This window comes from Rhinatrema bivittatum, chromosome 9 (assembly GCF_901001135.1).
Source record: "Rhinatrema bivittatum chromosome 9, aRhiBiv1.1, whole genome shotgun sequence".
Taxonomy (NCBI): Eukaryota; Metazoa; Chordata; class Amphibia; order Gymnophiona; family Rhinatrematidae; genus Rhinatrema; species Rhinatrema bivittatum.
In genome coordinates, this window is record NC_042623.1 from 42,216,097 (window position 1) to 42,241,122 (window position 25,026).

General features: G+C 44.8%; 1 protein-coding gene across 1 annotated transcript in view; it reads left to right on the forward strand.

Annotated features, from left to right (window-relative positions):
• PSMC2 (proteasome 26S subunit, ATPase 2) overlaps positions 1-24,777 on the forward strand; it is a 62,895-nt gene extending 38,118 nt beyond the window's left edge. Inside the window, exons 6-12 of the mRNA XM_029615468.1 lie at positions 6,909-6,981; positions 12,350-12,445; positions 14,419-14,583; positions 15,380-15,467; positions 22,336-22,538; positions 24,298-24,394; positions 24,480-24,777. Of these exons, the coding sequence (XP_029471328.1) occupies positions 6,909-6,981; positions 12,350-12,445; positions 14,419-14,583; positions 15,380-15,467; positions 22,336-22,538; positions 24,298-24,394; positions 24,480-24,637 (880 nt within the window). The 3' untranslated portion in view covers positions 24,638-24,777. The remainder of the gene's footprint in view (positions 1-6,908; positions 6,982-12,349; positions 12,446-14,418; positions 14,584-15,379; positions 15,468-22,335; positions 22,539-24,297; positions 24,395-24,479) is intronic.
• Positions 24,778-25,026: the final 249 nt, after the last annotated feature.

Sequence of the window (25,026 nt, forward strand, 5' to 3'; positions counted from 1 at the left end):
GCGCCATTTCCCCCCCCTCGACCGACGGTATGCGCGGTGCAGGCCGGACGCCCGTAAGGATACACGCTTAACTACGGGTTGGGCGCACAGCGGCGCGCACATCTAGGATGTGCAACAGTGGCACACACAACTAGGCCGTACACACAACTGTGCACATAACTGTGCCGCATGCACAAAGTCCGTTGCATGCACAACTTATGTGCACGAAGTGCACACAACTTCTTTGCATCCATGCACAACTAAGCGCATCCTCGCACATAACTCCACGCACGGATGAGTTTTTAAGCTCTACAAGCGCACAAACAATGGCACCACCATCCAAGAAAGCCAAGGGACCCTTCCTTTGCCCAGCTTGCCACTTGAGAGCTGTGCAGCCTGAATTGGAATCCTTCCTATGCCAGCAGTGTGAGCAGACCCAGGGAGAACGAAAACAAGACCTCCTACAGCCAGGAGAGGGATCCAGAACCACTGACGATGGCACCCCGGACCTAAGAATTTCTAACTCTGCGCCCCCACAGGAAAGTATCTCAAAGGCCCCCACTACAATTCCTCCTGGAATCAACATGGATCCAGGAACCTTTTCCTGGGTGGAATTTTTTAAAGGGCTGCAAACCTTTGTCCAGGCACAACCAGCCCCTGCTGCCCACCTGACTCAAATCCTGACCTTTCCTGGCACCTCCCGAGTTCCTCAAGACATGCCTCTCCTAACCAAGAGCCTCCCTGAGGGGGATCCAGACACCTCAGATGAGGAAACTGACTCCCTGGAAGAAGGAGAAATTCCCCCAGGGATGGAGCCATACCGGACCATGCTCCGATTCTTCCACAAGGACGGAACCAAAGAAGAATCCCATGTTGGTGTACTTCCGTAAGGCCTCATGCTACTTTTCTATGTTGGAAACCATCAAGGAACTGATTGACCTGGAAGGGAATGCTCCAGAGGCCAGTTTCAAAGGGGGGCGAGCACTAGAAGCCCTATACCCGCTGGAACCCACTGCTAAGGAATTATTACGCTTCCCTAAAGTGGACGCTATGATCTGTGCAGTCTCAAAACGCACTACGATCCCTGTGGAGGGAGGAGCGGCACTGAAGGACATCAGGACAGAAGGCTGGAAGCCATCCTCAAGCAGTCCTTTGATGTATCAGCAATGACGCTACAAATTGCTTCCTGCTGCGCATTAGTGGCATGTTCCTGTTTGATCTTCTCCAGAGACGCAACCATGCCGGAGAAGCAATGGAACTTGCGGTCTCCTTCCTCACAGATGCTACTGCAGACCTTGTGCGCACCTCAGCCAGGGGTGTCGCCGCCGCCGCAGTGGCAGCCAGAAGACAATTATGGCTCCAGAATTGGTCGGCTGACGCGACTTCCAAAGCGAACCTCACAAAAATGCCTTTTAAAGGATCTCTCCTGTTCGGGAACGAACTGGAGAAGTTAGCCAACAAATGGAGTGAATCCCCAGTACCACGATTATCTGAAGACAGGAACAAAAGAACATAGCACTCCTCCCTCAGAAGAACCAAGAGTAGATGATCGCAGCGTTTAAAACCTTACAAGAGCACACAGTCCCAAGCACCTCACCCTTCAGGAAGGTCTCATTCCTTTTGGAGCAGGCTCAGGGGCAGGCTCCGGCCGTACCCCACAATGAGAAGACGCAGACCCATCCACAGGAAGAAGACATAGGGGGCAGACTTGCCCTCTTCTAACAAAGATGGGTCGCGATAACATCGGACAAGTGGGTCCTAACTATCATTTGAGAGGGGTACTCTCTGGATTTCCAAAGCATCCCCCCAGACAAATTTATGAGATCACCATGCCACTCCCACTCCAAGAGACTGGCAGTGGAAACCACACTAGCAAGACTACTCAGCCTGAAGGCAATAGCCCTGGTGCCCACGCTTCAACAAAATACTGGCCACTAGTCCATCTATTTTATCGTTCCCAAGAAAGAAGGAATGTTTTGGCCCATCCTGGACCTCAAGGCCGTCAACAGTTACCTGAAGGTACCACATTTCCGCATGGAAACCCTACATTCCGTTATAATGTCGTTACAACCGGTAGAGTTCTTAACCTCCCTGGACCTATCCGAAGCCTACCTTCACATCCTGGTCCATCAGGACCACCAGCACTTTCTGCGCTTTGTGATACTGGGCCATCATTATCCATTCCGAGCACTACCCATTGGACTAGCTACCGCCCCCAGAACCTTCACCAAAATTACGGTGGTAGTGGCGGCAGCACTGAGGAAAGGAGGAGTCCTGGTACACCCTTATTTGGACGATTGGTTGATCAGGGCAAAGTCTCCGGAGGAGAGTCACCACGCAACCACCAGAGTCAAGAACCTACTACAAGAACTCAGGTGAGTCGTGAACCCAGCCAAGAGCTGTCTACAGCCCTCCCAGTCACTAGAATACCTGGGAGTCCGGTTCGATACCAAACAGAACAAGGTCTACCTTCCCCCTCAAAGGAGAAGGAAGCTGATGGGTCAATTACAAAAACTGTTGACCTCCGTCCGCCCAAAGGTATGGGACTACCTTCAAGTCCTCGGCCTCATGACATCAACTCTGGAAGTTGTTCCGTGGGCAAGGGCCCATATGCAACCGCTACATCGTTTCCTACTGTCACAATGGAACCCAGCGTCCCAGAAATAATCAATTCGCCTCCAGCTACCGACAGAGATTCGAGATCAGCTTCAATGGTGGCTACAGGGGGAACACCTAGGCAGAGGCATAAACCCATCCCCACCGAACTGGATCTTGCTCACCACAGACGCGAGCCTGCGAGGGTGGGGAGCCCACTGTCAGGAACTGACGGCCCAGGGACAATGGAACAAGGAAGAGCCAGGATGGAACATAAACCGCCTGGAAGCTCGAGTGGTCAGACTAGCCTGCCTACGATTCAGCCACAGACTCTGAGGTGAGTTTGTCAGAGTCATGTCAGACTACGCAACAACCGTTGCCTACATTAACCGCCAGGGATGAACCAAGAGCTAGCAGGTGTCTCTGGAAATAGACCCCCTCATGGAGTGGGTGAAAATAAATCTGCAAGGGATTTCAGCCTCCCACATTGCAGACTACCTCAGCAGAGAGAGCCTAGACCCGGGGGAATGGTTGCTGGCAGACACAGCCTTCCAGCTGATAGTAAATCAATGGGGCCCCCCAGCCATGAACCTACTAGCAGCGCGTCGCAATGCCCAAGTCCCCAGATTCTTCAGCCACAGACGAGAACCACAATCTCAGGGAATCGACGCTCTCATCCAGAACTGGCCAGAGGAAGGCCTCTTGTATGCCTTCCCACCCTGGCCACTACTGGGCAGGGTCATCCACAAGATAGATCACCACAGGGAACTAGTCCTACTAGTCGCCCCGGATTGGCCAAGAAGACCATGGTACGCGGACACGCGAGGACTACTGGCAGGGAATCTTCTGCGTCTACCACCACACAGGGACCTTCTTCAACAGGGACCGATCTCCCATGAAGACCCAGCTTGATTCTTTCTTACGGTATGGCCCTTGAGGGGACTAACCTAAAGAAGCGCGGCTACTCAAAAGCCATGATTGACACCCTACTCTGGGCAGGCAAGTTCTCCACATCTGTCTTACATACAGATCTGGAGAGTATTCGAAGCCTGGTGTGAAGACCGGGGTCTCCTCCCGAGGACAGCCAAGATTCCCATGATCCTAGAATTCCTACAGGACGGCATGAGGAAGGGGTTGTCTTTCAACTCCCTCAAGGTCCAAGTCACAGCACTGGCCTGTTTCAGTTCCGAAGTGGACGGTATCTGACTATCAACTCATCCTGATGTATCTCGCTTTCTGAAAGGAGTTAAACAACTCAGACCACCATTAAAATGGCCAGTGCCTCTATGGAACCTCAACCTAGTACTAGACTTCCTAGCAGGGGAGTCCTTCAGACAAACAAGCGGCCTTAAAGACAGCATTTTTGATCGCAGTATGCTCAGCTCGGTGCATCTCCAAACTTCAAGTATTATCCTGTCGGGCACCATACAGCTGCATATGGTACCATCCTTCCTTCCGAAAGTGATTTCCCAGTTCCATATGAACCAAACCATATCCTTACCATCACCAGATGAGCACAGGGATTTGGAAGACTCACGCCTCCTTCGCCACCTGAATGTTGGCAGAATCCTAGTCTGATACCTGAAAAGATCGGAGCCCTTACACAAAACTGATCACCTGTTCGTTCTTCACAGTGGGAAGAAACAAAGGGAAGCGGCATCACGGGCGATCATAGCCCGCTGGATCAAAGAAGTAATTAATGCAGCCTAAATAGAGACAGGAAAACCATTACCTCTACAGGTCAAGGCGCATTCTACAAGGGCCCAGATAGTCTCCTGGGCTGAAACCAAGCTGCTTTCGCCAGCCGAGATCTATCGGGTGGCGACATGGTCCTCCCTTCACACCTTCTCCAGGTTCTACCGCCTGGATGTTCAGGCCAGGGAGGATGCAGCCTTCGCAAGGGCAGCACTAAGTGGGCCACGGGCAGCCTCCCACCCTATAGGGGAGTAGTTTTTGTACATCCCATTGGTCCTGAGTCCATCTGACTACACGCTAGGAAATGGAGAAATTACTTATCTGATAATTTTGTTTTCCTTAGTGTAGACAGATGGACTCAGCATCCCGCCCATGGCTGCTCCAGAAATCGAGAACCTCTAATATCAAATCTCGAGACTGAGCAAGAACGGGTAAGCCACGGCCTACCTCTAGTTCAAGACACCCGCAGTTGCCCAGGTGTCTGCATTTATTGTTTCAGTGGCGGTCTCCAGTGACAAAAGTTCTTATATATATAATCAGTTGAACCAGTTCAAGGTTAATTAAATGTAATCAAGTATTAAGCAACATATATATACACTGGCTTTTTGAAGAGAATACTGAAGAGCTAAGCATGCTGCACGGGTATATGTAGGCTGGTGTCAGCTTTGAAATCTGACTCCATCCCCCATCTGCTATCAGGAGAACACAATACCCATTGGTCCTGAGTCCATCTGTCTACACTAAGGAAAACGAATTATCTGGTAAGTAATTTCTCCATTATAGAAAACTAATATAAGAGACAACATTAACAAAATGAGATATCTACACCAACTTGAAATAAAAAAGATGGAAATACTAGATATAGCCTAATATGTACCTTGCTCCAACATTTCCTCTTATATTGGTCTTATTAAACAAGATTTTTGGGGGAGTTCCAGCTGGAGAGAACCCTCGTCTGAGGAGGGTAGTGGCCAGAGGGACTGCTGAGACCAAAATTATCATCAAGGACTTTGTCCGAGCTATGTGAACGGACACGCCCTGTTCCTGTGACGTCATCTACCTGTGACTTGCTCCGGGTTAAAACCAGGGACCTGCGGCACACAGCCGCCGGTGCACCTCTTGCTGAACAGTTCACCTTTTTGGAAAAGCGCCCGAATTACATACATGGGCAGGAAAATGAAGATAAAGGTTTTTCCTCCGATACCATCAGCTACTACGTAAGGGGTCCTATGGACACACACATTATACGAACATCTAATCTTGAATCCTCTATCCCCAATCCAGAAGTCTCCTTTTCATCAGGGTCAATAAGGAGTCCTGGCCAACATTCATCTCCCCAAAACCTTGTATTTATGGTGGAAAACGTTTTAAATAATTCGAGTGTGTTATTGGAAATAGAAGAAAATCCTAAAGAAAAAGATTGTGAAGTTGGGACTTTGGCTGAAGGTGGAAAGGTGGAAACTTTACCACAAACAGCCAAGGTTATGATGGATAATGTTAAGACTGATATACCTGATTTAAGAAATATAACTTTGATTGATGTATGGAGGTCAGTAAATAATATGGAGAAAATGTTAGCACAGGCTATGGCTCAATTTATTTAATACTGAGACAAAAAATATGCTACAGGAACATACTATACGTTTAAACAAATTGGAAAATCAGAGTGTGACTGTTGAGCAACAGATTGTAAATATACAAATTGCAAGTAATTCTTTCATTAAGGATAGTCTTGAAACCCAAAGACAGAGAATTTGGAAAATGGGACAAGAGTTAGGAACCTTCGTTTCCTAAACTTTCTGGTTAAAAGACTATTATCCCCAATTGAACTACTTCGTAAATATTTAGAAGAAATATTACATATTTCTTCAAGTAAAGAAATGATGTTTTCAAAATTAAGTAGTTAAGAATCTCATCTTATAAAAATATTTTAAGAATAAAGACTTTCTATTCTGTGGAAAGAAAGTCCACATTTTTCTAGATGTGGCCAAAATAACGCAGATGAGAAGGAAACAATTTTTGTTATTAAAAAATAGGGTCATAGCCTTAGGTGCGACTTACTTGTTAAAATATCCGTGTAAGTGCTGCATAACCCTGTCAAGGAACAAATTTATATTCTATGAACCTACACAACTTGAAACATTTCTTCTAGATAAAAAAAAGTTAGTTAGTAAATGAATTAAAAACATTATGTAAGATTTAGTGCTGAAGTAGGTTTTTGGGGAAATAGATGAAGAAAATAAAGTAGATATCTCTCATTGGTTAAAATATGGTGAGATATATTTTTCTTGATATGAAAACTCCCCAAATTGAGGACTAATAGAAATGTAACAGAATTTAATGCTTTATGTATAAATTATATGTGTGGTTTTTTTTTCCTGCTGTTAAACATTTCTGAACTCTTGTGTTTTTATTGATGTAAAAATTGATAAACTCCAATAAACTATAAATAAAAAAAATAAAATAAACAAGATTTTTGGCCTCCCCCCTGATTTCAGACCTAATTTTCCTTGATCCCTTTTTTTTTTTACGTCACTCCATTTGCTTCTGTTTAACATCCCTGTGGTGTCCTTGTTTTTCACTCTTTGCTTTTCAAATGTATGATACCTTAATTATCTGGCTCTCTGTTCTGTTTACAGTGTGGATAGAAACAAGTACCAAATTCACATCCCTTTGCCTCCAAAGATTGATCCAACAGTTACAATGATGCAGGTAAATTGCCTTTTCATATTTTATTCTTAGCCATGTTTAATCTGGTGTTAGAAGATGAAGTGTCTTTTGAAAATCTTTATTGAATTTTAAATTATTTTATTGTATCTTTTATATTTGACAAATTCAAATATATACAAAAAGGACTTTGCAAATATTATGAGGGAATTTTCAAAAGGTTTCAGCATGTAAAATTGAAAGTTACATGTCTAATATTTACACACGTTATTGTTATTAAAGACCATAGCACATGCGTACTTACAGTATCGCACATAAATGCCAATGAAAAACAAAGGGGCAGTTTAAGAACATTCCAGAGAATGGTTTGGACGTTTGCTCACAAGTTAGTATTTTGTAAACAATGTACACATATACATTACCAAACATATTTGTATGCTTTTACTTCTGCTAATTGAGTTGCAGAAACAAAATTGCATGTTTCTGTTCATACCCAGATCAGTCCAGGCTCCTGAGTTTTACCTCCCTGCAGCAGATGGAGACAGAGGAAAAGGTTTCACTGATACTGCATATAACCTAGTATGCCACCTGCAGTCTCTCAGTATTTCTCTATCTTCAGCAGATGGTAAAGTTGTAAAACTTGCAGTCTGGAGTATATAATAAAAAAGAAAATAGTCTTCAGGATTCCTCCCAGGGAGAAGTTAGGTCCTGGTTCCTCCCTGGTTCAAGGTGGATGAGCAGGGGGTTGGTGACCCTTTTGTTGTTTCACTTCTGTGGGGCTGATAGCTGGTGGCTTAGTTCCCTCTCCCCCAGGAGAACCCACTGAATCTTGCATCAGGTCTGCTGGATGGCCGATGTTTAAAGGAAGTACTTGATTTTTCTTCTTCTTGTTGCTGGTTTTTTTTCAGCCATTTAAAGTTTAAAAAAAAAAAAAGCAACTAGTAGTAGTTCCTGAGCGGGAGGTTGGGTATTCTTATGTGCAGGCGGTCGTGTCTTAGTTCATGCTACTTGTGGGTCCTGGGAAGCAGGTAGTAAGTGTGCCATGCTGCTCCCTTATGCACGCAGCTCTCTTGCTGTCAAGCCTATGCGCAGCTCCCACTACCACATGGCTCCTGCCTGAGGGGAAGTTATGACACACAACAAGTGCTGCCTGTCATGTGGAGAGTCACACACTCGTCTCTCTAGAGCCAACCTGTGTTCCTGCTGCATCTCTGGAGAGGAAGGCAATTCAGGCTAGGAAATGCAAGGGCTACATGCAAGAGAGCTTCGAGAGAGTCGGGGCCTACTGTTGATGGTTTTCCTGTTAGCGCAGGAACGGTGGCCATTTTGGGGAAAGTGCTATATTTCTTCGATTCTAAAAAACAGGGTGCGTCTTAGAATCGTGGTACGTCTTAGAATCGCAAGTTTTTCCAAATTTTCCCGCACTTTGCAAATGGCATCACCCGGTTGTTTTTATGCGGAAACCCTACCTCCAAGTTTTACCGTTTTTGCTCCATTGTTAAATAAAGTAGTGTGCTTTCCAAGTGTGGAGCCACCGTTATTTCATTATAGTGGAGCTTGCTCAGCAACAACTACTGGTAAGAGATTTCGGTTGTTTGAAACCACCTATGTAAAAAGTTGAGTACCGGTAATTGAATTTTTCACATCAAATGTTGGCAAAAAGATTGCACTACGAAGCCGCATTGAAACAAAAAATTATTGTGTATGCAGAAGAACATGGAAACAGAGCTGCGAGTCAACATTATGACATTAGTGAAGCAAATGTTCGTCGTTGGAGAAATGATAGCAAGTCCGTGTTCTCATGCAAAGCAACAACCAAGTGCTTTGCAGGACCTAAGAGAGGAAGATTTCCAGAAGTCATGAAGCTGTGATAAGTTTTATAATACAGACACACACAAAAGGATTACCCATCACTTGACAAGTCATGCAATTGAAAGTCATAGAAATCGCCAAGTCCCTCGGAATAGAGGAAACAATTTTTAAAGGCAGTCTGGGCTGGTGTGACAGACTCGTGCATCGTAGCGGATTATCATTAAGACGCCGAACATCTATCTGTCAAAAAATTCCTGCACACTTTGAACAGAATCTGATTAACTTTCAGCGACGTGATCAAACTTAGTGAAAAAAGAAAATATGAATTCAGTCAAATTCGAAATGCTGATGAAACACCGATCTTTGAAATGCCTCAAAATTACACTGTCAGTGCTAAAGAAGTCAAGATAAGTACTGGCTATGAAACAGCATATCATTGTGATGTTATGCATCACCGCTGTTGGTCATAAGTTGCCACCATATTTAATTTTAAATTGAAAAGGCATACCAAAGAATGAAATTTTCCCCAAAGATGTTATTGTGCGTGCACAAAAAAATGGATGGATGACGGCAGAGCTTATGGAAGACTGGCTAAGTGGTGTGTGGAATAGGCGTCCTGGAAGACTTTTTAACCCACCTAACATGCTAGTACTTAATGCATTTAGGGGTCGTTTGTCCGACCAGGTGGAAAATTAAAATTGTGCAAAAACGTGGTGACTTGGTTGTGATTTCTGGTGGCATGAATAGCCAAATACAGCCACTCGATATTTCAGTCAACAAACCATTTAAGGATTACTTGAGAAAGGAATATGTATCCTGGCTGTTAAATGACCATCTTCTGCTGACACCTTCCAGAAAAATTAAGAAAGCACTAGCATCAAAATTGGCAGAATGGGTATCAACAGCTTGGAAGCTAATCCCAGAAAGAATAGTGCAGCACTCATTTTTAAAATGTTGCATCACCAACACTCTCGATGGCTCAGAAGACGATATATTTCACTCCGCGTCAGACGCGCATTAAATAGGCGCTTATCCCCCTATTGCACTAGGGGGTGGATTAGCGCCTATTTAACCTGTGTCCCACAGCGGGTTGCACAGTGTGCTCGGCTGAGTGCATTGTATTGCATCGGCCCCAGTGGTAGTCTCTTCGGGGATCACCCCCGTTCAGCACTTGCTAACAGTTCAGTTTCTGTCTGGGCCATGTGCTGCTTCAACTATACAGTACATAATTGCTTTTTCCTGTGTGTTTTTATTTCTCTTTAAAAGAAAAAAACAGTTAAAACAAAACAAAACAAAAAAAAACAACCTGCCTCACCAGCACTGACTTTGTTGAATATTACAGTACTATCTTCAGACAGAGCTTTTCTCCTTAGTCTGTAAAGAAAAAAACCTAACTTACCTCTAAGCCCCACAGACCATTCTGAGGTTTAAAGGCAGTTTTCAGTTTGGGTTTTTTTTTTCTTCTGTGCTCATCTATGAGCCAGCAAGCTTCTGCAGCCCTGGCAGCACTGCTTTGCCTCCAGCTTTTTTGGCAGGCCACACAACCGACTTCAATTTCACAATCCTCCCTTGGAGACTGGGGTTACTTCTCTGTATCAAGCCGACCTGACATCAGATGTGGGAGGCACAAAGCCACACTGACTCCAGTCTTTTCAAATGCAAACTTAAACTTTTATTTATATCACAGAAAGCATTAACATAGTAGACTGGCTTACCTCTGGATAGTATACATTCCATACCTTCATACAGCCTCTCGGAGAAGGTCAGGAACGCCTTGCTACTGGAGATGTGGGGGCCTCCTGATCCCAGCTGGGCTCACAAACTTGTCCTGCCCAGCAGGATTCCACCCACAGAGCTCTCTCCCTTTGTGGGATTTAAGGTGGACCAGGCATCCAGCCTGGTCCTGCACATGTTCAAAGGGGAAAATAGAAGTAGGTTGAGACAGAGTGCCCCTAACAATTTACTACACTTCTTTTATCTAAGCTTGGCTCCAATCAGCTTGTAGTAATTTTCACATGTTTGGCTCGTGATCAGAGCCTGTTTCAAAGCAATAGTGTACACTCTTGTTCAGCATGTGCCACCAGCTCGTTTATGTTTCCTCTGTTGTCATATTTAGTATGACAATACATTTCTGCATTCTTCATCCCATGGGGGCATCCCATTTTGGGATGAGGACTGCCATACTTGCTAGTGCAGACCATTGTCTGGACTAGAAGACGTTCTTACTCATTCTTCTCAGTTGGCGAGAAGGATTGGTATGAAGAGCACTTGGTAAGTACTGCAGAGATGATGGAGGTAAAATTGTTATTGGAAGGAGCATAGACAACAGCAGAGACCATGAGGCTGGTGTCAGATTTGCGGCAAAGACTAATCACAAGCAACTTCTTGGCCAATCCCCTCAAACTAGAAGCTAATACCAAAGAAATCCCAATCTCTGTCTGGGGGTGGAATATGGGCTTGGTGGGAAAGATCCCAAAGGGTGAATATGACCTTTTACAGATTCCCTGTTTTGTCTATACAGGTGTAATGAGATATTTATAAATTTGCGTACTCCTCCTTTTTAGATTAGCAGCATATCAAAAAAGCCTGTCTGTTCTGCAAAATCGTGCCGACCAGGGGCTCTCTCTCTGTTTAAAAGTCTTCTATTGCATTATTAGTTTCACTGGCTAAGGCTTATTTCAAGGCAGAAACATTATATATGGCCTCTTCCAGTTCAGCTACACCGAGCTGAGGAAATAAGGCCCTAACAAAGCTGTGAAGCTCTGTTGGTCTCTCAGCAATGGAATTTGTATTACGGTGTGAGTGTAATGGGTTATATTAGGGGAGGGTAATGAAGGAACTGGGACGTATACAAAACCCAGAGTCACCATGCTAACTTTTCCCATACATTTACTGCCCCATATATCTCCCATAAAATAAACTCCAAGTGTAGTGACCCACACGCCCTTATATTGCTCACTTCATTCCCTGTCTGTAACTTCAAGCCACCCACGCAGGGTTAGGAACCAAAGGTTCAGTTCTACCTTGGATCCAAAGGAACAGTTTTTCGAAGCTGTACCTCTTTTGAAAGGTAAAACTAATGGGTTTGATTAATATGGCACACATGAATGGTCTATCCCTGCTTGCAAAAACAGTTAATACAAATCCATTTCTCGGGCATTTCTATAGTTCCATTATCATGTAAAGCAGAGCTCATGTTACAGGATGGCCCAGGATAACTCCCCAGGCAAACCATACTCCTGCAGATACCCAACTCAACAGCAGAAGCTAGCAATTGTAGGGGAAAATATTAGTACTGTGTCACATTAGTGAAATCAAAGTCTGTAACATTCACTGAGCTCATCAGTAGTAACCAAGTAGCCACAGTTTTCTCATCATGATGGGAGCCTCAGATCCAGGATCCTCTCATTAAAAACAACTTGTCTTTTAGCAGCAACTAAGAGCCTAGACTGTGATAACGAGTGACAAACCTAGTAAACTAGAATGCAAGCTCTATCTATACTGTACTTAAAATAATTTGGCAGCATTCATCAATAAGGTAGCTTTGGGCTGTGTGATGACTACTTTGAATGATAAAAAAGCTTGTCCTTTTTTTTATCAGGTGGAGGAAAAACCAGATGTCACATACAGTGATGTTGGGGGCTGTAAAGAACAGATTGAGAAGCTGAGAGAGGTGGTTGAAACCCCTCTACTTCATGTAAGTTTTGTGTTGGTCTCAGACCACAGTTAATGATTTAAGTAACGTTTAAATTATCATAACTGCTTATAAAATGGAGGCAGCAAAGCAGGCATGATTTGTCAGACTGCATCATGTTATTCTCTGTCTAGCAAACTGAAGATGCTAACCAATAATAGAAGGACTAGGGGGCATTCCATGAAGTTAGCAAGTAGCACATTTAAGACTAATCGGAGAAAATTCTTTTTCACGCAACGCACAATTAAGCTCTGGAATTTGTTGCCAGAGGATGTGGTTAGTGCAGTTAGTGTAGCTGGGTTCAAAAAAGGTTTGGATAAGTTCATGGAGGAGAAGCCCATTAACTGCTATCAATCAAGTTTACTTGGGGAATAGCCATTGCTATTAATTGCATCAGTAGCATCGGATCTTCTTAGGGTTTGGGTAATTGCCAGGTTCTTGTGGCCTGTTTTGGCCTCTGTTGGAAACAGGATCTGGGCTTGATGGACCCTTGGTCTGACCCAGCATGGCAAGTTCTTATGTTCTAATGGCAGGACAGCTTTAAACATACCAAAAGACATCACGATGCATTCCTGTGGCCCTGTGCTTTTAACTAAGATAGTTCAACAATGAAACTGAAAGAAAAGTTCAATCCATACATATATTTTTGGGTTCCAGATGTTTTTATAAAAGCATTCATGCTCAATGGAATTCATTCATTTGCATGCTAATGAACTCATTTAAATACGCACAGTGGCATGGCAGGAATACCCGTTATCCCTGCGTTAGGCCATTTACCGCATGAAAAACAATGTTTGTCATATGGTAAATGACCTAATACAGCTTAGTGAATGAGGCCCTAATTTTTGTACCTGAGGCATTGGAGGGTGAAGAGACTTGCCCAAGGTCACAAGGAGTGTTAAGGGGATTTAAACCCTTGCTTCCCTGGTTCACAGCCTGCTACTCTAACTGCAAGGCTCCTCCTCCATTTCACCTCAAGTCTTTTTGTTAACGTGCAGCACACAGATTAGTATGCATTTTAACATTTTACCCCCTACTGCATCAGTTCTATAAACTCTGCCCACAGACAAGTACCCAGATTATTGGTGGAGTTTGCAATCAGATTGCAGTTTTTTTCATCTCTTTTCTACTTAAGAGTGTCCATTATCTAGTTCAATAGCTTTCCACCCAGTCCTTGAGAGCCATTCAGTCCAGTTAGGTTTTCTGGATATCTACAGTGAATATGCATGAGAGAGATATACATGCAGTGCCCCCATTTTAAGCAGCTGTATTTCATGTAGATTCATCCTGGATATCCTGAAAACCAAAGTACTGTGTGGTCCTTCAGGACCAAATTGAGAACTACTGGTTCTACTTGAGCTGCTTGATTCACCCCCTGCTGTCTAGATGGTATAAGGCAGCCTTTTCTAGTGAATTTTATGTCCAGTTATGTTAATCTGTAAGTCATTTGGCAGTGCATTAAGCTTTTTGCTTGTTTTTCTTAAAAAAAAAAAAAAAATTGTGCTCATTGTCTGGGGGGCAGCTATTCTTTTCTCTCTCCCTGCTGTTTCGTCATTGGTTGTTTCCTATTTTGTTTATGCTCTTAATCCGTCACTTGCCCTCTGTTTAAGCCCACCCATATTTCTGACTGGAGTGGAAATGGAGAGGTAAGATTACTCTAGATCACTCGTAAGGGATACAAATTATTTTTAACATGAATGGAGAGGAAGAAAATATATTTCATCCAAAATCTGATTATTAGATGATGATCTCTTGTTCTTCTTTTTGAAATGCAGCTTCAAATATCCAACTGTAATATGGTAGCTTGTGTTTAGACTTGGAGTGGTTTTGAGTTAGTTTGCTGCATTATCTGGGGATATAATAAATATAGATAATATACCTATATAATGCCTATTTAATGTAAAGCTTGTAGTCCTTGGCACATTTCTAGGTGCCTTGTGATGGTGAGTATAATTTTTTGCTCTCTCTCTCTCTAGCCAGAGCGGTTTGTTAACCTTGGCATTGAGCCCCCCAAAGGTGTGCTGCTTTTTGGCCCTCCAGGCACAGGGAAAACCCTCTGTGCCCGTGCTGTTGCCAATAGAACAGATGCCTGCTTCATCAGAGTCATTGGATCCGAGCTGGTGCAGAAATATGTTGGAGAGGTAAACTCTGATATTCTGTCAAACAAGAGCAGAGGCGCATGCAGTGAAAGACAGAATATTTCAAACTGATTGCAGATTTTTTTCTATTCAGAGTTGCGCACGCAAGATTTAATGAGTTGGGTAGTAAAGAAACCAACTCGAGCATTATTACAAAATAGCAGTTGAACAGCTCATTAACACAACATTGTTACTGAATGAATTGCAAAAAGACATAGGATAGGACTGTATCCATAACCTGTCTTCTTGGATGAACAAATACACAAAAATCAATTGGCACAAATTGGAGAAAAACAAGAAATTAAGATGGCCCTTGGTGAGCAGTAGAATCAGTGTCACGAAGTAAGGCATTTCTTTGTCGCTGGTATAATTTCCCAGCAGCACAATAGTTTTTGTTTTGCTTTTCTTTGCACTGTTAATTTAAAGTAATATAATGAGCAGCATTCAAATAACACAATATTAGAAAAAGAAAACCAATGGTGTATCAACTTAAAATATATATGAGAAAAAGAAAAGATGTGGAAATAAGCTGTACTAGATAGCGTACTTGAGCTATCTAAAGGAAGCAATAAAAAGGCTGTAATTGGCCAGCTTGTGCTAGTCATGCACCAAGCAATTTGGGTGGCCGCACAAGGAACGTATGGACTTCACTGTCATTCCTGTGCACCGTGGAAAAGACCATTCCTAGCCTTCTCGTGAAGTTTTTCCAGAAACATGTCCAGGCCTCTATGGAGCTGCTCCTGTGGCAGCACTATGAATTTAATGCTTGGTGTGTGATGTGTAATATTTTCCCTTTCAGGGAGCACGAATGGTCCGTGAACTTTTCGAAATGGCCAGAACCAAAAAAGCTTGTCTGATTTTCTTTGATGAAATTGATGCCATTGGAGGTAAGTAAAAATGTACATGTTGTGCCCACTGGGTAATGTGGAATTGAAATGAGTTCCCAAGCACCACCTTATCTATAAATCCTAGCTTTCAGGGCTTTATTCTAAGAGCAGTGGCAAGATTGTACAGTTGATTTGTAAACTGTTGGGCTCGGTGTGTTTGATATAAAAATATGAATGCTGGTAAGCTCATAAGTTGTTACTAATAGAGCAATAATCCATATAAAAAAAAATTTGGTTAATAGAGACTTTTCTCCACAAAATATATAATGCTAATTTAAATAATATAAAAGTGAAAGAAATTGAGATTCTATAAAAAGTAAATATTTTAGCTGCCTTTCCCTGAGGTTAGCTGGAGTATGCGAAAGTACATTGTGGGTTATATTGAGCATTGCAATTGTAATTCAGTATTTTCTAAAGCAACCGACAGATACATTTTGTCATTTTTAGGGTATTTCCCTTGTGTTCTCCCAACGTATAGCCCAAGGTAGTTCAGTGACATCCTGAGACAAAGGGCCAAGCGGAGCTCTTTGACTATCACTGAGTGTTGTATCCCAGGTCCCTTTGGAGCTAGGAGGCCATGCTCAGCAACAATAACACTCTGAGGCCAGAGCTTGCACCAGGTATTGAGGCCACTGCAGAGTATTCATTGCAGCCTGGAGAGAGGCAGTGTTCAGCGCTAATCTTTAAAACATTATAGACCTGGAATGGAAGTGTCTAAGGAAACAAACTGAGATCATTCCAGCTCTGTTGTAGTTCATATTCTTTTTTTTGGTTCAGTGTGGTAATCTTTGTATTTTGTAATGAACATTTTCTAGTAAAACGTTTTCCCTGTACGTACCCGGATCAGTCCAGACTCCTGGGTTTTGCATCCCACCAGCAGATGGAGACAGAAGTTTGACCAACTCTCTCCTATATCCTGAGGTACCACCTAAAGTCCGTCAGTATTTCTCTGCCTCCAGCAGATGGTGGAAGTGTAAATCCTACAATCTGTAGCTAGTGTTAAAAAAAAAAAAAAAAAAAAGGTTTAAACAGGGAATTTGGTTTGATTTGGTAGTGTAGTAATAGTGTTGGTGTTTCTTTAATAAAAAAAAAAACAAAACAAACAAAATAGAGAGAAGAAGGTTTTTATCAGTCGGCAAGAGCTTTCCCTTTAGCCTCCCAGGGAGTTGGCAGGTCCTGAGGGGGCCATCCTCCCTGGTATCGAGGCTCCGCTGTTAGGGGTTGAGAACCCCGTCTTACAGCGAGGTCCTTAGTCGGAGGTGATACCGGGGAGCCCGGCTCACTCACTCACCCTGGGGCAATCAGGATCAGGAATCAAAACAAAGAATAGCCGGAAGTCCTTTGTTTTGATTCCTCACGGCTTTTTTAGACCGTCTTCCTCTTTGCTTTTTGGGGCAATCAGGATCAGGTCAGACAACTGCCAGGTTTGAGCACACATTTTTTTCTCTGTTGCTGCCACCGATTTTCACTGCTGCTGCCGTTTTCCCGCCGCTGCTGCCCGGGACAGTAAAAGTATGTGTGTGTGTGTGTGTGTATGTATATGTATATATGTATATGTGTGTATGTATATGTATATATGTATATGTGTATATATATATATATATATATGTATATGTGTGTGTATATATATATATATATATATATATATATATATATAATCATCTCTCGGCTGCTTTTGCGATGCCTCGTGGCGCAGCCTTCCCACAATGGTCTGTGTGCAGCCTGCCTTCCCAGAGGGAAAGGCACGTCGGGGTCAGTCGGGGGAGCTGTTTCTTGGTCCCGAAAGGGCTCCTCCGTGTTGCGCTGCTTGCGGCAGTTACCGGCAGATCCATTCCAGCTGAGCGCAGGAACAGAGGCCATTTTGGCCACGTTTCGCGTGCTGGAGCCGGTTGCTGAGGGGGGAGGGATTTCCCCTCCTCCTCTTTCCCTGCAGCCTGGAGAGGCTGTCATTCACTCAAATCTCCAGGGCCAGCAGAGGAGAGCCCCAAGGGGGCTTCAGACGACTCCTCTGATTCCTTTTCCTCTGAATTTGTGTTATTACTACATAAAGCCTTTAAAGCCAGGAGGGAAGCTCAGAAGCGCTCTGGAGGGAGTGTGGACCAGGAGCCCAGTGGTCTAGGTAGCCATAAGGGCAAGAGGTCTCGGGCAACAAAGGCAGCGGGGGATCCAAAAGCCAAGAGAGGGCTACGGACTTGTCCGCGGGAGGATTCATCATCCGAGGATTCGGAACAGGGCGCCCCAGAACCTAGCTGGGCATCTTAGGAGAAACAGCCAGATGAGGACCAGGATTTGCCTACCGATCCTGGGGGTCCACAAATTGTGGAAGGAGATGACCCCTAAGGTGGTCCGCCTTTTTCACAGGGATGAGTTAGGTCCCTTAATTCCGGCCATTCTGGAGAATTCTCGGATGGGTTCGGTGTATCCAGTCATGTTGGGCCTGCGTGGTCTGACCAAGTCGTTCCCTTTTCATCTCTCCATTACGGACTACTTGTTCCGAGAGTGGGATACTTCTGACCTGGGTCTGAACGTCAGTAAGGCTATGGACAAGTTGTATCCCTTACCAGAGGATGTGTTGGACCTGCTCCAAGTTCCAAAGGTAGATGCGGCAGTATCAGCTGTCATAAAAAAGACCACGATCCCTGTGACGGGGGGCGACAGCCCTCAAGGATTTCCAAGATCGGAAATTGGATGTGCAGCTCAAAACTTTTTGAGGTGTCAGCGCTTGGTGTCAGAGCTGCCATGTGCATTAGTTTCTCCTTGAGAGCAGGCCTGCGCTGGATTCAGCACCTACAAAATAGCATTGCCCTAACAGAGGAGGAAGCGGTACAAGCGGGACGCCTCGAAGTGGCGGTCGTTTATAGTGCAGATGCTCTTTATGACCTTTTGCGTACTTCGGCCAGGTCTTTGGTTTCAGCGGTTTCGACCCAAAGAATTCTCTGGTTGAGAAATTGGTCTGCGGATGTGTCCTCCAAGGCTCAATTGAGCTCTTTGCCTTTTAAAGGAAAACTGCTTTTTGGGAAAGACCTGGCGGACATGATTCAATCCTTGGGTGAGAACAAGGTACACCACATTCTACCTGAGGATCGGCCAAAGGCGAGGGGCACAGTTTCAGCTCACGCTCGCTTCCGAGGGAATCTGAGGTTCTGTTCATCATGGTCTTCTGGATCTTCCTTTCGACAGCCATCGGGAAGGCAACAGTCCTGGTCCCAGTCCTTTCGAGGCCGGCGCTTTGGCAGACCAGGGGCTCAGCAGTCTTCCGGTGGACTCAAGTCCTCCCAATGATGTGAGGCCGGTCCATTCCTCAGCTCCAGTGGTGGGAAGCAGATTGTCTCAATTTTACGAGGAATGGGCCACTCTGACTTGCGATCAGTGGGTCCTCACTGTGATAAGACAAGGTTACGCATTAGATTTTGCATGGCACCTCCCAGATCGGTTTCTCGTCTCCCCATGCTCGTACGTCGAGAAGCGCCAGGTAGTAAAGGACACATTCCAGCAGCTCCTTGACCTCAGGGCAATTGTACTGGTTCCCCTAGCAAAACAGCGCAGGGGCCATTACTCCATTGACTTCGTGGTGCCCAAGAAAAGGGAACCTTCCGGCCCATTCTCGACTTGAAAAGAGTAAGCATTCTGTATTCCACGGTTTCGGATGGAAACTTTGAGATCGGTCATCGCATCAGTGTGAAAGGGAGAGTTCTTGGCGTCTCTGGATCTCTCGGAAGCATACCTGCACATTGGCATCTGGTCCAACCACCAGAAATTCCTGAGGTTCGCCATCCTGGGACAACATTTCCAGTTTCATGCCCTGCCGTTCGGCCTCGCCACAGCACCCAGGACTTTTACCAAGGTGATGGTCGTTGTAGCGGCACAGCTGTGGAAGGAAGGTTTCTTCGTTTCTTCATATCTAGACGATTGGCTTATTCAGGCAAAGTCAGAAGTGCTATGCCATGTTCAATTATTGGAATCACTCGGATGGGTGATAAACTTTGCCAAGTGTCACCTGATTCCTTCTCAGTCCTTGGAATTTCTTGGGGCCTGGTTCAATACACAGTTGGGCCGGGTTTTCTGATGGGGGAATGCATTACCAAACTGCAGGAGCAGGTTCGGAATTTATTGGACAAGCATCCTCCCAAAGTCCAGGATTATTTGCGGGTCCTTGGATGAATGGCGTCCACCCTCGAGTTAGTCCCCTGGGCCTGTGCTCATATGAGGCCTCTGCAGTCAGCATTACTTTCCCATTGGAGTCCTGTATCGGAGCAATTTCATCTCCCACTGCCTCTTACAGATTCTGCTTGTTCCAGTCTAGACTGGTGGCTCAACTCGGTCAATTTGAGCTGCGTGGTGTCCCTGGAAGTTCCCGATTGGATGGTGGTCACTGCAGATGCCAGTCTGTCTGGCTGGGAAGCAGTGTGTCAGGACAAGTCTGTACAGGGCCAGTGGTCGAAGGACGAATCTCAGTGTTCGATCAATTGTTTGGAGACCAGAGCGGTCAGATTAGCTCTGCAGGCCCTGCAGTTGAGACTACAAGGGAGGTCGGTCAGAATTTTGTCCGACAATGCGACCACAGTAGCCTACATCAATCGGCAAGGAGGAACCAGGAGTTGACTGGTGGCGAGCGAAGAACAGCAGTTGATACTCTGGGCGGAACAACATTTAGCCTGGCGGCCTCTCACATCGCAGGGGTCAACAATGTTCAGGCCGACTTCCTCAGTCACAACCGGCTCGATCCTGGGGAGTGGGAACTCTCTCCAGAGGCGTTCAATCTCATCTGCGAAAGTTGGTCCAGACCTAGCGTGGACCTCATGGTGACGTTTCACAGTGCCAAGGCTTCTCGTTTCTTCAGTCGTCGCCGCAAGACAGGAGCGGAGGGAGTGGACACCCTAGTTCTAGCCTGGCCACAGAACGTGCTTCTGTACATGTTTCCACCATGGCCTCTAATCGGCAAAGTGCTGTGGCACATAGAATCTCATCCGTCGGAGGTGATTTTGGTAGCTCCGGAGTGGCTGCGTCATCCATGGTTTGCGGATTTGTTCAACCTCGTAGTGGACGGACCCCTCCGACTGAGAGACCTCGCGAACCTTCTTCGGCAGAGGCCTGTTTGTTTAGAAGAGGCAGAATGCTTTTGTCTAGCAGCATGGCTTTTGAAAGGCAGCATTTAAAGAGCAAGGGCTACTCAGACGCAGTGGTGGCTACCCTTTTGCAGTCTAGGAAGCTCTCTATTTCCCTGGCTTATGTCAGGATTTGGGGAATTTTTAAATCATGGTGTATGGATCAGGGGGTAGTTCCTATTGCTGCCTTGGTTTTGCATATTTTGTCCTTGCAGGCGGGTCTCACAAAAAAGGCCTTTCATGCACTTCGTTGCAGGCGCAGATGGCGACTCTCGGTTGTTTCCACGGTAAGGTTGGTGGAGCACCGTTGGCTGTGCATCAGGATATCGCTCATTTTCTCTGAGGTGCTAAGCATTTACGTCCGCCAGTCAGGCACCCTTGTCCGTCGTGGAGTTTGAACCTGGTTCTCAAGGCTCTGTGTGGGGCGCCTTTTGAACCAATGAAGAGTACCACGCTAAAGGATCTTACATTGAAGACCGTTTTTCTGGTGGCTATTTCCTCAGCTCGTCCAGTGTCGGAGCTTCAAGCGTTATCCTGCAGGGAATCCTTCTTGAGGATTTCGGATATGGGAGTTTCATTACGAATGGTTACATCCTTTCTCCCAAAAGTGGTATCCTCTTTTCATTTGAATCAGTCGGCGGAACTCCCGTCCTTTCTGGACTTAGATCATACAGATCCCAAATCGAGAGATCTGAGAAAGCTGGACGTGCGTCGCATTCTCTTGCATTATTTGGAGGTTACTAATAGCTTCAGGATGTCAGATCATCTATTTGTATTGTGGAGTGGATGCAACCGGGACACAAGGCGTCCAGGGCTATTGTTGCTCGCTGGTTGAAAGAGGCTATTGCTTCAGCATATCTGCTTCAAGGCTGAACGCTCCTGGTTGGGCTTCGAGCACATTCCACCTATTCGCAGGCAACTTCGAGGGCGGAATGTCAACAAGTGAGCCACAGGAGATTTGTAGGGCGGCTACATGGAAGTCGTTGCACACCTTTGCGGGGCATTACCGGTTGGATGTCCAACCCCCAGACTCTGGGGTTTTTGGGGAAGCTGTGATCCGAGCGGGACTCTCAGGATCCTACCCTAACTAGGAGAGCTCTGGTACATCCCAGGAGTCTGGCCTGATCTGGGTACGTACAGGGAAAAGAAAATTGGTCCTTACCTGCTAATTTTCATTCCTGTAGTACCACGGATCAGTCCAGAGTCCCGCCCTGTTCTTTCCAGTATTTGTTGTTTAGCGAGTCCGCTCGTCCACTTTAAGAGGAATTTTTCTGCAGAATTTCTTAGGCTTATTTATATGCTCACGGGTTCTGTCTGTCTTGAGGTCTGTGAGCAGGTTAACTACTGGTTTCTTTCCCCGAAATTTTCCTATGAGGCTGTTAAAATTGTTCTGATGGTTTATTAGTTCTGCTTTGATACATATAAATACTGACGGACTGTAGGTGGCACCTCAGGATATAGGGCAGAGTCTATCAAACTTCTCTGTCTCCATCTGCTGGTGGGGAGGCAAAATCCAGAATTCTGGACTGATCCGTGGTACTACAGAAACGAAAATTAGCAGGTAAGAACCAATTTTCTTTTAAGATGTTTCCAATAGAAAACAGCTATCCAATTTCATTCCACATCTCATTAAGAGATTATTGGCAGGGTGTATTTAACAGACTAGTATCAAATTAATCACCAAGAATCCCTGATGAGATCTGTATGTGATATGGCTCTTTGTCAGATGATTTTGCTCAAGTTTGCTTGTTGTGTTCTTCGAGGGGCTCGCTTTGATGATGGAGCTGGGGGAGATAATGAAGTACAGCGAACTATGCTGGAGCTCATTAACCAGCTGGATGGGTTTGATCCCAGAGGTAATATTAAAGTGCTGATGGCGACCAACAGACCCGATACCTTGGACCCTGCACTAATGAGGCCTGGGCGACTGGATAGGAAGATCGAATTTAGTTTACCTGACCTGGAGGTAAGATAATGAACATTTCCCATAGCAAGTACATATTGCTGCTTTAAAAATTAATCTGTTTCTTTAAACTTAAAAGATTCACGCAACTAGGCTGAATGAAGCTTTAGCAGGCATCGTCCATTCCCTGTACGTACCAGGATCAGTCCAGACTCCTGAGTTATGCCTCCCTTCCAGCAGATGGAGTCAGAGAGAACTGAAAAAGAGCACCACCTATATACCCTGCTGTGCCACCTGCGATCCCTCAGTATTTCTCTGACTCCAGCAGATTGAGAGAGCATAACCTGCGGTCCTGATCTTCTCTAAATTGGGAAGGGTTCCTCTATCATGTTTGATTTAAAATTTCTGGGGAATCCTCTGACTAGATCAACTCTTTAAAAAATAAATAAATAAATAAAAAGGAGAGCCTTAGCAGGCGAGGCAGGGCATTGCCCTATAACCTTTTCCCAGAGTACGTTGAAAATAATACAAACACTTGTGGCACACTAAGTAATAAGATGGGCAGGGCAGCAAGGACAAAGGAGAGACATTGGGGTAGTTGCTGGGTATGTAAGGGAGACAAACTGGCTTGAAAAGACACATTCTGACCTGGGAAAAGTGAGATACTAGTGTATATAATATATTGGGGGGAGAAAAGGGGACTGAAGAATATTTTATTTAACAGCTTTTGTATACCGATATTAGTAGGTACATCATATCGGTTTACATAAAACTATGAGAAATACAACGAACGGGGGGGGGGAGTGAAGAGAAGGGGCAGGGAAGGAGAGAAAAACAAGGCGAAAGGCATAGAGTGCAAATGAATTAATCAGGTGAGATAACATAATAAACAATGTAACAAAGTGTAATAAATAACTTAGTAAAATATAATAATGTCAAATGACTGGGAGGAAGAGGGGGGATGACTTATGCTGGATATGCTCAATGCGGAGTTCGGGGGGTAGCGAGTTCCAACGGGTGGAAGTGAGATGTGCATTCTTGATGGAGGGGGGATGTGCAGGGTACCTTTGAGAGTTGTTCTGGTGGGGCGGTTGTAGTGGAAGAAACGAAGAGGCGCTTCAAGCCAGTTAGAATTGTGGTTGTATATGGCTTTGTGGATAATGGTGAGAGTTTTGTAAAGGATGCGAGAGGGTATGGGGAGCCAATGCAGATCTTTGAGGACAGGGGTTATGTGGTCAGATTTGCATGAGTTTGTGAGGATTCTAGCTGTGGCATTCTGCAACATTTGTAGCGGTTTGATGGTGGCGTACGGGAGGCCTAGAAATAGGGAGCTGCAGTAATCCATTTTTGGGCTTGTATGACTGTGCGGAAATCATGTGAATGGAGTAGTGGTTTGACTTTTTTCATAACATGGAGCTTGTAGGAACCTTCTTTTAGGACTGTGTTGATATGTTTTTTTGAAATTAAGATGCTGGTCAATCATGACACCGAGATCACGAACAAAGGGCAGTGTAGCGGTCGAGCTGCATGAAGGGTCGCTTGAGAGGGAAAGCTTATGGACCTGGTGATTAGCTATGAAGAGCAGTTCTGTTTTTGTGGTGTTCAGTGCTGGTTGGAGGTTAGTGAGGAGGGTGTTTATGGAGGAGAGACAATTTTGGGGTTTTTTTTAAATGCATATCGCCCACAAACAAACTCAAGCTTTCTAGGTTTATTTGTTCTCAGAGCTAGTAGCTTGATTTTATTGAAACATGGCATGGCTGTCTGTCTCACACTCTTCTAAAAGGTACATGTGTCATAAACTATAATTTGTGTTCATTTTCAGGGTCGCACTCACATATTCAAGATTCATGCCCGTTCCATGAGCGTGGAAAGAGATATCAGATTTGAACTTTTAGCTCGACTGTGTCCCAACAGCACAGGTAAACTTGGGTCAAAGATGTGACATTTCTCAAATCTGTGTGGTTTGCCAGGATAATAACATATTTGCTGTTTTGTATTGAAAAGGTGCTGAGATCCGCAGTGTCTGCACAGAGGCAGGGATGTTTGCCATTAGAGCTCGCCGAAAAGTAGCCACTGAAAAAGACTTCCTAGAAGCTGTGAATAAAGTCATCAAGTCGTATGCAAAATTCAGCGCTACACCCCGTTACATGACCTACAACTAATCCTCAAGAAAAAGAGTACTTTACCTTTTGTGTTCATAGGTTTCCCTTCTGTATCAGGATCCATGTTTCATGTTACCTGTGTTTGCAATAAAAGGGCAGTTGTCTGTAGTGTAAAGTGCAAATAAAGACTTTATAAAGAGTGTAACAAAACTGTTTTTTTGTTGCTTCGAATAATATTTTTCCCAAATTATAAAGCCTATGGCCTGGAACTGCAGAGGTACTATTGTAAATGTCCTTACGTCAGAGTAAAGGGCGAGGGAGCAGCAGCAGCAGCACTCGCTGCCACTGATGGTAGGCTTCTTATAATGTACAGTTTACCTTCTGCTTTCTTGTGGAGTGGGAAGGGGGAGGGACTGGCAGTCGCATTGGTTAATACTGCTTGCTTGCTG